The sequence below is a fragment of the Silene latifolia genome, chromosome 9 (assembly GCF_048544455.1).
Source record: "Silene latifolia isolate original U9 population chromosome 9, ASM4854445v1, whole genome shotgun sequence".
Lineage (NCBI taxonomy): Eukaryota > Viridiplantae > Streptophyta > Magnoliopsida > Caryophyllales > Caryophyllaceae > Silene > Silene latifolia.
Window position 1 is genome coordinate 130,481,105 of NC_133534.1, and position 15,266 is coordinate 130,496,370.

The following is a 15,266-nucleotide window of genomic DNA, read 5'->3' on the forward strand; positions in this document are numbered from 1 at the left end:
AAGGGAGAGTTACAAATTAAGAGATCCGGAAGTAGAGTCATAGTAACGTCGAACAGTATCCAGAGGTAAAACAAGAACTCCTTTAAACTAATTACCCTTCTCCTATTTTTTTTTTTTTTTTTTTTTTTGCAAAAAATTTATCATTTCATTCAAATTATGAAAGAAATTACAAGATATTTTTGCAAAGACTATCCACTATACAACAAGATCATAAACTAGCAGCTAGAATCGAGTATTGCTTATGACTAGTCCACATTAGAAGTCGAGTAGAAACAAGAAATTTAACCCTGCTAACAATTTCAGTAACAGCAACCTTTCTTCCTCTAAAAAAGACGAGTATTTCGCTCATTCCAGATTTGATAAACAGCAGCTGCCAATGAAGTACAATACCAGGCCATCCTCCAATTGTGTGTACTCCCAACATTTGTGTGTTCAAGTTCAGTCAGTAAACAAGAACCAGCACGGTGCATACCCATCCACTGTAGAAGCTGATGCCAGACATCCTTAGAGAATGAACAATTAAAGAACAAGTGAGCATGATATTCAAGGGCAAGTTCACAGAGAGAACATCGATTAACCACATAAAACCCTCTACTTTGCAGATTGTCCACTGTGGCCAATTTCTGTTGAGCTGCCAAAGAACAAATAATCTTGTGACTTTGAACAAGATGAGGATGAGACAGAGTTGCAGTCCAAGGACCAGCTAAGACAACACCTCTCAAATAGCTATAGGCTGCAGTAACTTTGAATTTACCACGAGAGTACCAGCTGTTAATCAGAGAAGAAGCAGCAGTAATGCTACCTGCTAGAGCAACTAGCCTGTCCCGTACAGCCAAGATGCCTTTAAGACTAGAGGAAAAACTGTCCTGGGACTGTACAAACCAGATAGATTGATGCTACAAAATATAAGTCTGATGCCAGGAAACCCAACTCCCCTCAGTAGTATGAGCCAGCAGATAAATCCATCTACACTGCAGAGCATCATTCCAAGTGGAGAGGTCTTTAACGTTGAATCCTCCTGCATCCCATGGCAAACATATATCCTTCCATTTCTTAAACACCATTCTTCTACCATCAGGCAGTATTCCCCAAAAAAAGTCCTTACAAAGCTTATTGATTCTTCGCAGAACCTCCTGGGGTAAAAGAGTACAAGAACACCAAAACGTTTCCATGCCAAAAATGATAGAATTGATTAACTGCACCCTACCAGCATAGGTAAGGAAGTTAGAGGACCAATGTTGGATAGAGTGCTTAATCTTGAGAATTAGGGAATCAAACATTGCCACTGAAATTCTAGAAGTGGACAAGGGGACTCCTAAGTATCAGAAAGGGAACTGACCATCAGAGAAACCAGTTGCTGCTAGCATAGCCTCCTTAACATCAGGATGCACCCCTCCAAAATACATGTTGGTTTTCTCAATGTTAGCATGAAGCCTAGAAAGCTCAGCAAAAAAACTCAGAGTACTCTTAACTGCTGTAACAGAGGGGACATCTCCCCTAACAAAGATCATCAAGTCATCAGCAAAGACCAAGTGATTAAGCTTAAGCCTAAAGCACTTAGGATGATAAGAGACAAGGGGTTGATCACAAAGAGTCCTGAGATATCTTGACAAAACTTCCATACTAAGCACAAACAAGTAAGGGGAAAGGGGATCACCCTGCCTAATGCCACTTTTCCCTTGAAAAAAAACCAGAGAGCTCTCCATTGATTTTTAAAGAGTACCAAGGAGTTTGAATGCAGCCAAGCACCTAGTCAATGAATTGCTGAGGGAAACCCAAACCAGAAAGCATATTAGCAATAAAAGACCATTGGAGGGAATCAAAGGCCTTCATAATGTCCACCTTGATCATGCAGCGAGGGGAAATATTAGCCCTATTGTAACCTTTGACCAAAGTTTGAGATAGCATAATGTTCTCAAAAATGCTTCTACCTTTAATAAAGGCTGCCTGTTCAGCACCAACAATGGAAGGAAGAATACTTTGAAGCCTGTTAGCAAGTATCTTACTAACTGTCTTATAGAAAACAGTGGAGCAAGATATAGGCCTATAATCAGTGACAGCATTAGGTATGGCCTTCTTAGGGATTAGAGAAATAATAGTTGAGTTAACCTGCTTAGACATTCTGCCAGAAGAAAAAAACTGGTTCACAGCTTTGCAAAAATCCTTGGCAATAATGTTCCAGGCAGATTTAAAGAACCCAGCTGAGAAACCATCAATTCCAGGACTACTATTAAAGTCCATACTAAAGAGTGCATCTCTGATTTCAGCAGGAGAGATCTCCCTAACCAAGGAGTGACTATCTGAAGAATTAACCACAGCTCCAGAAGAGATAAAAGCAGTATCTAAGGGAATGATAGTAGAGCTGTGCCCAAAGAGTCCCGGTAATACTTGATTAAAAGCAAAGACTAACGAAGAAAAACCCATATGAAGCTTGCCACGGTGATCATGAATGCCACCAATAACCTGCTAATGAGTTCTCTCAGAAATCTTTGCAAAAAAATATTTAGAGCTACAATCAGAGTCCTGGATATCCCTTATTTTTGCTCTTTGAGAAAGGATTGAGAGCTCCTGTTCTTTAAGCTTGGTATACTGAGCAATTAAGAGCCTTTCCTCCTGAATAAGACTATCAGAGTAAGGATTTGAAGCAAGAGTGTGTTGACACTCCACCAAAGCATCTTTAGCAGACTAAACTCTTTGAGAGATATTACTGAAATGCTGCTTATGAAAGTGGGTAAGAGCATGCTTGACACTTTTTAACTTCTGAAAGAAGCAGTACATAGGACTACCCTGCAAAGGAGTTTCCCATGCTGCCTTAACAGTTTGTAAATAATCAGGATGCCCAGCCCAACTATTGAGAAAACTAAACCTCTTAGCAACCTTTTTATCAGAAGAAAGATGGACTAATACAGGAGAGTGGTCAGATATACCAGGCTCCTGGAAATGACCAAAAGCATTGGGGAAGGAAGAAATGAAGCCAGGATTTGCTAGGACCCTGTCCAGTTTAGACCAAACCCTAGTCCCAGAATCCTGCTTATTAGTCCATGTCATATTAATCCCAATGCAAGTGAGATCATCAAGATTACATGAAGCAAGACAATCATTGAAGTCAAGCATATCCTGAAGCACAAGAGGAGTGTTACTTAATTTCTCAGAAGGAGCTCTCACCACATTAAAATCTCCAAGCACCAACCAAGGTTCTGCAGTGGAACCAGCAACAAGACTAGACCATAGCCTATGCCTATCCAAAGGATCATTACACCCATAGACAATGCTCAAATGGAAAGTAGAGCAAGACTCATGATGGTTCACCTTAAAGTGAATAATCTGATCAGCAACAGTATTACTAAGCATAGTAACAGTACTAGGGTTAAAAAAACCCAAATTCTCCCATTATAATGGTGAGAATAATTGCAAACCACATGCCAATTACTAAACTTCTTTTTAATGATTTTTGAAGCTTTATGCTCCTTAACCCTGGTTTCTAAGAGAGCCATAATATCAAGCTTATTAACCACTAAGTAATCTTTAACTTCACTATGTTTTAAAGGACAGTTGAACCCTCTTATATTCCAGGAAGCTATCTTCATTGTGATTTATCAGGAGGGACAACAATCTTACCATCCAACACAGCACATCCTGAGTGCAACTCAGAAGAAGAATCAGAAGAGGAAGGCATTCCCACTGGAGATCCCTGACCTAGCAAAGAGCATCCTGAGTCTACATTCTCCAGAGTGGATGCCATACCAATTTTGACCCCTTCAGAAGTAGCACCTAGTACCAAATCAGTCTCAGAAATAATTTCAACAGCCTCTAGAATCTCTCCTGGTTCCAAAACCTGATACTTATTAGCAAGAGGAACTGAACCATTCAGAAAAGAAGAGATTTCTGTAGTTTCCTGCAAATCCTCTCCAGGAACTTCAGTAAAAGTACCATCAAGGAAAGGGTCAGCATCATAAGACTGTTTAACCTCATTTAGCTGCTCCTCAACCACAATGGGATCAGTCTCAGAAGGAGCAGTAGCCAGCACAGGCTTTGTGCTCTTAGAAGCAGTCTCTTTATTCCACTTACAAGTAGCAATTTTATGCCCCAGTTTGCCACAACCAGTACAGTAAAAAGGTACCCACTCATACACCACTTTCTGGGAAATTTGTCCCAAAAAAGGAGTATTAATGACAACAGTGTCTACAAACTCACTGGAGACATCAATTTCCACCAGAACACGAGCAAATGAAAACTTCTCCTTATTAGTAGTAGCAGGGTCCGCAAAAAGAGGCTTTTCTATCTTACTTGCAATTTTTCTAAGAACAATTTCAGACCACAAGTAAGGATCCAGACCCGGGAAAAGGATCCAAACAGGAACTTTGGCAACCCTTTCCATATCACCAGAAAAATTAGGAGTCCATTGTTTAAGAATCAGAGAATTCCTACCTATCATCCAAGGTCCTAGCCTCAGAACTTTGTTCATATCCTCCAAAGAAGAGAAACTGAAAGAAAACCACCCTTTTTTGTAATATTGAACTACAGGACTAGCAATTTTTGCCCAATGTTTCGAGACAAAATCCTGGACAACTTTTAGAGTAGGTTTTGCCCCAATTATGTGACCCATTAAAGTGAATTCCCAAATCTTAAGCTCTTCCACAAAATCAGTTTCATCAATCTCAATTTATGAAGCAACAGCACTATTTTGACAGAAATGTAAGCTCATACCCAAATTCTGCGGAGCTTTAACCACATGAGACCAAGTTTTTGCAGAATTTTTACCCCCTACCTCAGAAACAACTGAACCAGACTTCAAAGAATCAGACGGAATCACAGAATTAACCACTATAGGACTTAGACTCGCTGAATTTTCAACTACCGTAGATGGAACAACAGTCATAGGATCACCCGAAGATGAACTAGGGTTTGTCGCAATTACAGTAGTTGACAAAGGGACATCATTAACAGAAGAAAGCTTAGATGAACTAGGAGAAGAACGATTTATACCAGCTGCTTTAATGGCAGAGGAGATCAAATCGTTTACTGTCCCCAATTCCATGGGAGCTTGGAGATCCACTATAGAATCTTCATTATTGACAACAAGAGATTTATCAGATGGAATCGGAACTTTAGGAGTACTAGTACTAGCAGTTGATCGAATCCGCGCTATGCTACCTTGAGTTCGCGCCATGGATTATCCATGGAAGAACAGAGAAGCAAAGAAAATCATGAAAAATGGTGTTTTTTTTGGTTTTTTTCGAGAAAAAGAGAGAAAGTTTGTTAAAGAGAGAGAAAGTTTGTTAAAGAGAGAGAAAGTTTTTTGCTAACCCTTCTCCTATTTATAGGAGAAGAATTTGTTATTTGACCTAAAACACATTATTAAGCTAAAAAGCCCGTGTTCAATACTAACTACTCGATCGAGCCATTTGAAACTGCTCGATCGAACAGAATTCAACAAAAATCACTCGATCGAGTGAACACGCTACTCGATCGAGGAACTCCTAAAAAGCACATTTCGATCAAACACATAAAGCATTCGATCGAGGTCTTCTCTTCTCCAAAAGTGCTCGATCGATCAATAGAACCTTTGATCGAGTGACTTTGACTCAGCCAGCAACATTGCGTCGTTAGTTTCAACATTGACTTGTTGTTTTAGCTCCCGAAATGACTTCACGTGTCCCAAGACAGTAGCATCTCCGCTCCAAATCCACTCATCCTCTAAATGTATGAAAAACGGACGATAAAAGGCTCGATTCCACTACTTATGGGTCCATTCCTGCAAATAAAGCAAAACAAACCAAAGTAGAATATTCAGGGCATTTCGTAGCATAAAACCACGAGAATCGCATAGGAATACGTGCATAAGAGGCTTATAAAGACTATATAAAATGCACGTATCAAATCTCCCCAAACCGAACCTTTACTCGTCCTCGAGTAAACTAAATGAAAACTAATGGAACGGAAAAGAAAGCTCGGAGCTAGCTACAAATGCCCACTTAAACCAATTTAATGCAGCAAACTAACACTTATTGCAAAACAGCCAAATGCAAACGAGTTATGAGATGTTTATAATAAAGCCGAACCGTCGACCTTGCAAGACCTTTGATGATGGACTCTCACGGGTCACTCTTCTCTCATGAAGCAAAGGGTAAGCATATGAATGTAAGAGAGAAAGAAAAGTAGTCGCTCACCTAAACTACAACCTACATAAACATGCATCCAACTAATATGATAGACAATTCTAACTACCATACATACATTCCAACCAAACAAAGTCTGTCACAGCCGAGGGCTTACAAAAGTATGGTAAAGTGAGGTAATGGGTAAGAAAAGCCCAAACATTTTTGGGAATGTGAGGGTATAGGCGGCCAAGCTAGTACCTAAACAGAACCAAATGGAACATATCCATTTCTAATCCATCATAATTAAGCACAATGCCCTTGAATTGCATTCAAACTCACCAACTGAACCAAACATACTCCTCAATAGATATAATGATCGCATAGGAGTGAAAACCGACTTAGGCAACAAACCTTTTTTTTTCTTTTTCATGGTCTTTTTTTTGTTTTTCCTTTTTTTTTTTCTTCTTCACGTTTTTTTCTGATTTTCTATTTTTTTTCTTTTTTTTTCATCCTCCTTTCTCCTTTCATAAATTACCAACTCCGATAATTAATACAAACCAAACTCGGCTCAATAAATAATATACCGCAAAAACATACACTAAACTAGCTTGACAAGGCAGGCTAAATTTGGGTGTAGTTAAGGGTCAAAAGGCAAATTTGGCTAATGTGGAGTTAATTGGGTAAAAATGAAAGAAAAGGGAAATGTAAGCGCCTCCCTGCATGTGACACCAACCACTAACCCAAATGTATGTAGGCAAAAAGCAATTGAATTTCATATATGTGCAAAATGAACATGTTATGCAAGGAGTAACTACTCACAAACCTACATGAAACTGGTCACAAATGACACTAGTTTATACGGCTCTAAATCTTAGAAATTATAAGTAGTTTGCTAATGTGACCATTATTTGAGCACATTTAGTCCCCTAATTGAGCCTATTTTGCATATTATTATAACATTCTTTGGCCATTTTATCCGTCAAAACCTTCCTATTTGCTTTTCTATCGCATTTCATATGATTTGTAGGAAAGAAGATAATAAGGCGGAAATTCCCGTCTTTCGTGCGTATTCGGAAGCTATTTGGCGATGTTTGATGGACTAGTATGAAGAGGAGGCAACAGCTAAAGACCAATCCCACAAGAATAAAAAGGAAGTGAAGAAATAAGATTCTGTCATAGAAGACGAGCGGCTTACCCACAAGACGCCCGTCCTGAAGTGACAACCCGTGCGTCTCAGCAACAAAGACGCCCGGATTCCTCCAAAGAATCTGAGCGGATTCCCACGAAGACGCCCATGAACCACCACAACAATCCGCCCGTCTTCCTCCTTGGACGCCCGGATTCTCTTACAGCAACTTTCGTCTTTTTTCTCCATGAAAGATGCCCATCCTTCTAAAAAGACTAGCGTTTCCCTGCTCTAAACTCAAAAGTGTAATTACTAATTTAGCCTTAGTTAACCTAATGAATCCCTACTATAAATACCCCATTTGTAGTAATCAATTGGGAGATCTCTCTTAGCAAGAACAAATCTTGCCTTAGATTCAATTAGGAGTAGATTAGAATAGATTGCTCTTTAATCTTTCCACAAATTACACATTAATCTCTCCTTAATTATTGTTCAAGCTTGTTACTTTTGGGTAATTGAAGATTATTGGGTTATTATTGGAGGATTGACAACCCTTCATCAATCAATCAAGTTCTTCTATTATTCTTTGCATTATTATTTTGGAATCTCCATGGGTATAATTCTGTTAATCCTTGTTTTAATTATTGTTAATCTTTCTTACTTGTTCATCATGTTTTACCTTGTTAGTATGATTGACAACCTTATTAACATGTTAAACTTGATCATGAGTGAGTAGTTACTTAGCTAGGATTAATGGGTAATTAGGGGAAACAAACATGGGGAATGATTCATGCTTAATCTAATATGTTTTCATGATCAAATTGCTTGCTTGTTGTGATGTCAAATTTATGCACATGTTATGTTTGATGAAATGCTAAGCCTATGAATCCTTGCATTTACAACCATCTCTTATCTACTCAACTTGACTTGTAAGATATAAACCAACTCGAGCCTTGTTAGACCATGCATAGAAGTTGAATAGAAGGAAAGTAAGTCGACTTGTAGGTGTTGTATAATCTAATCAATTCGGCTCCGGGACCCAACTCTTCCTATGAACCGTAAGACATAAACCAACTCGGTTCCTCCACAACATTAATTGCTTGCAACTTTGTGAACATGTTTGTATGATCAACTCCCATGAATCCCTTATTAACCCAGAACATCCTAGCACTTTTGATCAATTGTTTACATCCTTCCTTTTATTACTTGTTGTTGCATTAGTCTAGACACAACTACAAACCCAAACAAATCGTGACACTAGCATAAATTGAGGTAGATAGACTTAGAACCCAAAGCACACCGTCCCATGGATCGACCTCGACTTACCACTAACTAGTTGTATGTTGAGTATTATAAATATGTTTGATTGGATGTGTGACGACCAACTCTTGTCCCATCAAAATGGCGCCGTTGCCGGGGATGGTGCTATGTGATTAAGTTCTTACTTGTTTGTCTATTTTGATATTGCTTTCACCTTGAGGAACTTGTTCCTCAAGGATTGTTCTTACCGTTTTTGTGTAGTTTCCATGTTGTAGTTGCTTTCTTGTCTTAGCTATGATGGCCCAAGACTTGGTACATGGAGTATGTGGTGGATCTTTTGAGTATGACTATGGGTATGGGGAGTTTGAGGAGCAAGTCAACACAAACCTACCTTACAACTCATACAATGAAAATCCTAACTACTACCTCAAATTTTCCAACCAAAACACTCACATTCAATATCCACAACAACCACCCACTCAATACCCACTTCATAATGAGTTTCAATTTCCGCAATACAACCACTTTCACATTTACCCACAACAAGAAAATGAACCCATTCAAAATGCGATTCTCCAAATGATGGGAGATCAACAAAACTTCTTCAAACAAATGCTAGAAGAGAGCCAAAAGAGGGACAATGTTCTTCAAGGCATTGTTGCCCAAGGTGAGGAATTGGAGATTCAAATTTCCCAAATGAAAGAATCCCAAGCAATCACTCCCCACCGTTCTTTGGACATTGAGCATGAATGCGAATTTGAAGTAGTAACTTCTTACATGAAAAGTGAAGAATGGGAAGAGCCAATCTCCTTGAGCTCTTGTGACTATGAAAGTGTTGTGTTCGATGAGGAAGACATGAGGTTGAGTAAGCCAAATACTCTTAGCCTTTGTGAGTATGAGGGTGTGTCCTTTGAAGTGAATGTTGAGACATTGGAGAAAGAGTTAAATGAAGCCCCCATTTATGATTCATATGAAGATAGCAACAATGATGATGAGCCTAAGGGATGGACTCGTAATATCACCTTGCTTGAGGAGCCTATCCTTGAGACATTTGAGATACCCTATCATGATGAAGAACGTCCTTCCCCTATTCCTCATGAAGACCACTTGACACCTATCATGGAGCGAATGATCATTGAAGAGGATATGGTAGACCTTCTTCAAAAGGCCAAAGCATCGTACAAAAGCTACTTGGTGAAAAAGCTCAAAGAGAAAATTGCTCGTGAAGCCACATGTGGAGATTTGGCACCCACAGTGACAATTTCTAAGGAACTCGATCATCAAAGCCATGACAATTCTCCTTCCACCTTGGAAGGGTTGAGAAATCAAAATGCTATCATCATCACCGGAATTAAAGAAGAGGTTGGTGAGTGGAAGTCTACGGATGAAAATGGAACCATACTTCATGGGAAAGAATCATGGGCTTGTTTATTGGAAGCATTGGGAAGACTCTAATGCCAAGGACAAAGCAAAAGAAAGAGCATTTTACAAGCTTCCTTGGCCAAATTTCATGTTCAAATGGAGCAACCCATACTTGTGTCTATTTGGAGCTTGTTCACAAGCTTTTGATCTCTTGTTAAGAGCTTTAAGCTCTATGGACAAGAATTTCTACAATTTGAACTAGTTTGGTGGAGTCCTATCTCAAACCACCGTTTGTATGATATTTCTTGGACCCCTTACTTTGTATAATATTGTACATTCTTGTATTTGCATTTGATTTCTTACATGAGAGTAGTGAGAGAGAGAGTCATCTTACATTTTTATTGAGCAAATTTCAGAAAAAGATAAGGAGCAATAGCAAATCGATGAAAGGGCATGATTGTGAAAGGAAAAAGAAAGAAAAAGAAGAAAAGGAGCTGAAGACGCTCGTCCCGAGGCCTGGACGCCCGTCCAGGGCCCTCGTCAAAAAAAACTGGTTGGCACTGTCTAAGAATCCGGGCGGATTCAGCACAAGACGCCCGTCCTGAAAGAAGACGCTCGTTTTCTCCACGGGACGCCCGTCCTGAATGTCATCTGAAACAATATTTTGAGACTGCAAGGAAATCCGAGCGGATTCTTGAAAATCCGCCCGTCCCGAACAAAATGCCCGTCTCAAAGAGAAGACGCCCATCTTCTCCTTGCTCCCAAAATTGCTGAGACCCTGTCATAGAATCCGCGCGGATTTGAATGAAGGCGCCCGTCTTCTACAGGCACGAGACGCCCGTCCCGCATGAAAGCCGCCCGTATTGTTGCCTTTTTCTCGAATAATCCGGCCGGGTCCCATTCTTATCCGCTCGGATTCCCCCTTATTCTATAAAATCACCCCCTTTCTCCCTCATTTCTTCACCTTATCAAACCCTAAACACTCATCTCCTTCCTCAACAACACTCCCCTAACATCAAAAGCCAACAAAACCCCCATTTCCTCAACTTCAAGATGATGAACCTCAAAGGCAAGGCTAAGAAGTTGGTTGAATCCACCGGAAGGAAGCGCAAGGGATCATCCTCATCAACTCCGCTAGAGGTAGCGCTACCAAGGAACTTCCGTCCCATAATGAGAGGAGGAATTGAACAACTTGAGTACTTCCAAGAGGTGCTTTTTGAATCCGATGACCACCGCAAGAACTTTGTCAAATTGCTAGGTAAGAACTATAAACCCACTCAATTCATAGATACTAGGGTGTTGGAAACCCTTAGGATAAGGTACCCTACCGAGATGTTCTTTGATGGTCTTGGGATTGGAAAATTTTTCCATGCCCATGAGGAGACGTACCTTAGTCTCACCCTTGAGTTTTTGAGTAGCCTTCGCATTGTAACGAATACTCGAACAACTGTGGGAATGGAGTTTAGGTTGTGCAACCTAGACCATAGTATTTCACTTGATTAATTTGCCTACATTTTCGGTCTTGAAGTGCCCACCAACTATACCGATAAACCCGATAATTTCGATGTGGACCATCTTTGGAGGGCTATTTCTGGGAGGAATTTTACCGGTTTAAAGCAATGTTATACCTTCGCCATTCAACATCCGGTGATTCGAATCACTGAGCGCTTTGTGGCCGGTACCATCAATGGGAGATACGAACAAGATAGGTGCACTCTCATTGATTTAACTTTTCTTGAGTCCTATTCGAATGTTCGAGGGACGAGGCGTTATAACTTCAACACACCCCTTGAGATACTTACTAGGTTTCCTGATTTTGCTCAAGGGACCTCCAAACTCAAGACCTTCGTAATGGGAGATCTAATTAATATTTTGGCCAACAACCTTTGCTCCGGGTTCAACTCCCGTGGGACCTATACTCCTCTTGAAGGGAGGACTTTGATTGATGAGCACACCGTCTTCACCCATCACCGGTGGTGTAACTACACTCAAGATGGGAGTGTAGAATGGTACACCAAAGGATGCACCTCAATCATCCTTGAGGGTTGGAAGATACCGGACATTGACCCAAGATTGAGCCCATATTCGCCTCCACCAAGCTACCTCCTTGATATCCAAATTCTCGACAATCCCCCTCAAAGGGAAGAGCCACCCCGCCAACAACAAGTACCTCGTGGGGTACCGGGAAGGCCTACTCACCCACCTTCTTATGTGCCTATCCCACCATACCCTATCCCTCTGATGCGAGTCCGCTTAGTGTTCACAAATTAAGATGTGGTCGTTGGGTCACGGTCGAATCAAAACACAATTTATAGCTTCACAAACAACTCTACAATTAGTAAAGAGGCAAGTAAAGGTCGGATCCCAAGGGACGGGTATTGAAATGAGATTTCTATTGCAACTAGTGGTGTCTAAGGGGTATCACAAATTGGGTTGATGTAGAAAGTTACTAAACTAAAATAGCAATGAAAATAAACAAGCAAGATGAATTAAAGGGGTGTAAACAATTGATTAAAGGCACTAGGGTGTCATGGGATCATAGGGGAATCATGGGATATGATCATACAAACATGTTCTCAAATTATAAGCAAGCAATTATTGTTGTGATGGATTGAGTTGGGTTATATCTTACAATCCTAGGAAAGTTTGGGTCCCGGAGCCGAATCGATTAGATTGTACAACACCTACAAGTCGACTTAATATTCCCTACTCAACAACATGCATGGTCTAATGAGACTCGAGTTGGGTTATGTCTTACAAGTCTCATTGAAAAGATAGAAGATGATAGTAAATGCAAGGATTCATATGCTTAGCATTTCATCAAATATAACATGTGCATGAGTTGAGATCAAAACAAGCAAGCAAATAAAACATGAAAGCATATTAATTTAAGCATGAATCATTCCCCATGTTGGTTTCCCCTAATCACCCATTAACCCTAGCTAAGAGACTACTCACTCATTATCATGTTGATCATGCTAGCAAGGTTGTCAATCATACCAACAATATGAATCATGATGAATAAATGAAAGTAATTAACAATAATTAAAAAGGGATTAAGAGATTATACCTACTAATGATTCCAATAATAAAGCAAAGATAAAATAAGTACTTGAATGCTTGATTGAGAGGTTGTCAATCTCCCAACAATAACCCAAATAATCTTCAATTTCCCAAAATAAAGGATGAACAAAAGAGAGATTAAAGAACTAAAACTTGGATTAAAACTTGATTAATACTTGATTAAAATATTAAAGAGAGATTTGATTGATATTAACTACACTAATTATTGATAAGAAGAACATGTGATGCGATCCCGCTAAGTGTTCACAAATTAAGATGTGGTCGTTGGTCACGGTCGAATCAAAACACAATTTATAGCTCCACAAACAACTCTACAATTAGTAAAGAGGCAAGTAAAGGTCGGATCCCAAGGGACGGGAGTTGAAATGAGATTTCTATTGTAACTAGTGGTGTCTAAGGGGTGTCACAAATTGGGTTGATGTAGAAGGTTACTAAACTAAAATAGCAATGAAAATAAACAAGCAAGATGAATTAAAGGGGTGTAAACAATTGATTAAAGGCACTAGGGTGTCATGGGATCATAGGGGAATCATGGGATATGATCATACAAACATGTTCTCAAATTATAAGCAAGCAATTATTGTTGTGATGGATTGAGTTGGGTTATATCTTACAATCCTAGGAAAGTTTGGGTCCCGGAGCCGAATCGATTAGATTGTACAACACCTACAAGTCGACTTAATCTTCCCTACTCAACAACATGCATGGTCTAATGAGACTCGAGTTGGGTTATGTCTTACAAGTCTCATTGAAAAGATAGAAGATGATAGTAAATGCAAGGATTCATAGGCTTAGCATTTCATCAAATATAACATGTGCATGAGTTGAGATCAAAACAAGCAAGCAAATAAAACATGAAAGCATATTAATTTAAGCATGAATCATTCCCCATGTTGGTTTCCCCTAATCACCCATTAACCCTAGCTAAGAGACTACTCACTCATTATCATGTTGATCATGCTAGCAAGGTTGTCAATCATACCAACAATATGAAACATGATGAATAAATGAAAGTAATTAACAATAATTAAAGAGGGATTAAGAGATTATACCTACTAATGATTCCAATAATAAAGCAAAGATAAAAGAAGTACTTGAATGCTTGATTGAGAGGTTGTCAATCTCCCAACAATAACCCAAATAATCTTCAATTACCCAAAATAAAGGATGAACAAAAGAGAGATTAAAGAACTAAAACTTGGATTAAAACTTAATTAATACTTAATTACAATATTAAAGAGAGATTTGATTGATATTAACTACACTAATTATTGATAAGAAGAACATGCTCCTCTAATTAGACTAATGGGGTATTTATAGTGGAAATTAGGGAGGATGCATTAGGGTTAACTAAGGGCTAAACTAGTAATTACACTTTTTAAGTTGAGCAAGGAGGAGCCGGTATTTTCTGAGAGAAGGGCTTCTTTCTTCGTAGCTTGGAGAAGACAATCCGTGCTGTGCTAGAATCCGGGCGGAATAGGGTCGGGACGGGCGGATTGTGGAGTTGGAATCCGAGCGGATTCAGGGGAATCCGGGCGGATTGTGGAGGGGGAATCCGAGCGGATTGTGGCAAAGCCGCTCGGATTGTGCTGCTGCGGGACGGACGGATTGGTGACAATTCGCTCGGATTGTCGGTCAGCAACAAATCTTCTTCTTTTCTTCCCTTTTCTTCATAAATTCCTTGGGGATTTCCTTGGGGACTCAAGGATCTTTTCTCAACATTGCTCTTCTACTATAATATGTACAAAGGCCTTCTAATCTTGTCTCTCCTTGATGCTTGGTCATTGAATTCGATCAATTTAGTCTCGTTTTGCGATGAAAATGCAAGATTCTTACTCCTTTCCAACCAAGGGATCAAAATCTCAAAGAATATGCAAAACAAAGAACTAAAGATAAGAAATGACCCAAATAAGCACTAAAAAGCATGGAAACAAGGCTAATTCGGGGGCTAAATATGCGTCAATTATGGTCACATCAAATATCCCCAAACCGAACCTTTGCTCGTCCCGAGTAAAGAGGTGACAAAGACTAGGACCAATACTAACCTATCCTAATAATAAAGCCGATATGAGACAATTAGCGGGTCTCACTCCGCCCTTTCAACTCACAACAAGACAACCATGAGGTAGGATGCCTTCTTGCAAGGCAAGGTGGGTCTTGCCAAAATGGCGACACATCCAAACATTAAGCACACAAAATCACATAATGGATGCATCTACAAAAAGAATAGCAACTTTCCTCATCTAAGTGGCGGAAATTATCTACAAGGGAAGCAATTCAAGGGTACACACTCCTTCATAGATGCAATTTCTTCAAACTACTAAGCCTAGAAG

At 39.6% G+C, this 15,266-nt stretch overlaps 2 protein-coding genes across 2 annotated transcripts; both read right to left on the reverse strand.

The window, feature by feature from the left end:
* Positions 1 to 323: 323 nt before the first annotated feature.
* On the reverse strand, positions 324 to 1,280 carry LOC141601592 (uncharacterized). Its single transcript, XM_074421887.1, has 2 exons — positions 927 to 1,280; positions 324 to 872 (listed from the first exon to the last, which is right to left on the reverse strand). The coding sequence occupies exons 1-2, from the start codon at positions 1,278 to 1,280 to the stop codon at positions 324 to 326; spliced, it is 903 nt and encodes a 300-aa protein (XP_074277988.1).
* Positions 1,281 to 1,749: 469 nt separating this feature from the next.
* LOC141601593 (uncharacterized) lies at positions 1,750 to 3,587 on the reverse strand. Its single transcript, XM_074421888.1, has 3 exons — positions 3,417 to 3,587; positions 2,692 to 3,324; positions 1,750 to 2,463 (listed from the first exon to the last, which is right to left on the reverse strand). The coding sequence occupies exons 1-3, from the start codon at positions 3,585 to 3,587 to the stop codon at positions 1,750 to 1,752; spliced, it is 1,518 nt and encodes a 505-aa protein (XP_074277989.1).
* Positions 3,588 to 15,266: the final 11,679 nt, after the last annotated feature.

Bases quoted from the DNA above. Each gene is read 5' to 3' on its own strand.
- LOC141601592 (XM_074421887.1), bottom strand. From the start codon at position 1,280: ATGTTTGATTCCCTAATTCTCAAGATTAAGCACTCTATCCAACATTGG. The intron at 873-926 runs GTTTCCTGGCAT...TGGTTTGTACAG, and splicing joins ATACTACTGAGGGGAGTTGG to TCCCAGGACAGTTTTTCCTC.
- LOC141601593 (XM_074421888.1), bottom strand. From the start codon at position 3,587: ATGAAGATAGCTTCCTGGAATATAAGAGGGTTCAACTGTCCTTTAAAA. The intron at 3,325-3,416 runs GTTTGCAATTAT...GTTGCTGATCAG, and splicing joins AGTTTAGTAATTGGCATGTG to ATTATTCACTTTAAGGTGAA. The intron at 2,464-2,691 runs GTTTAGTCTGCT...ACTCATTAGCAG, and splicing joins TCAGTAATATCTCTCAAAGA to GTTATTGGTGGCATTCATGA.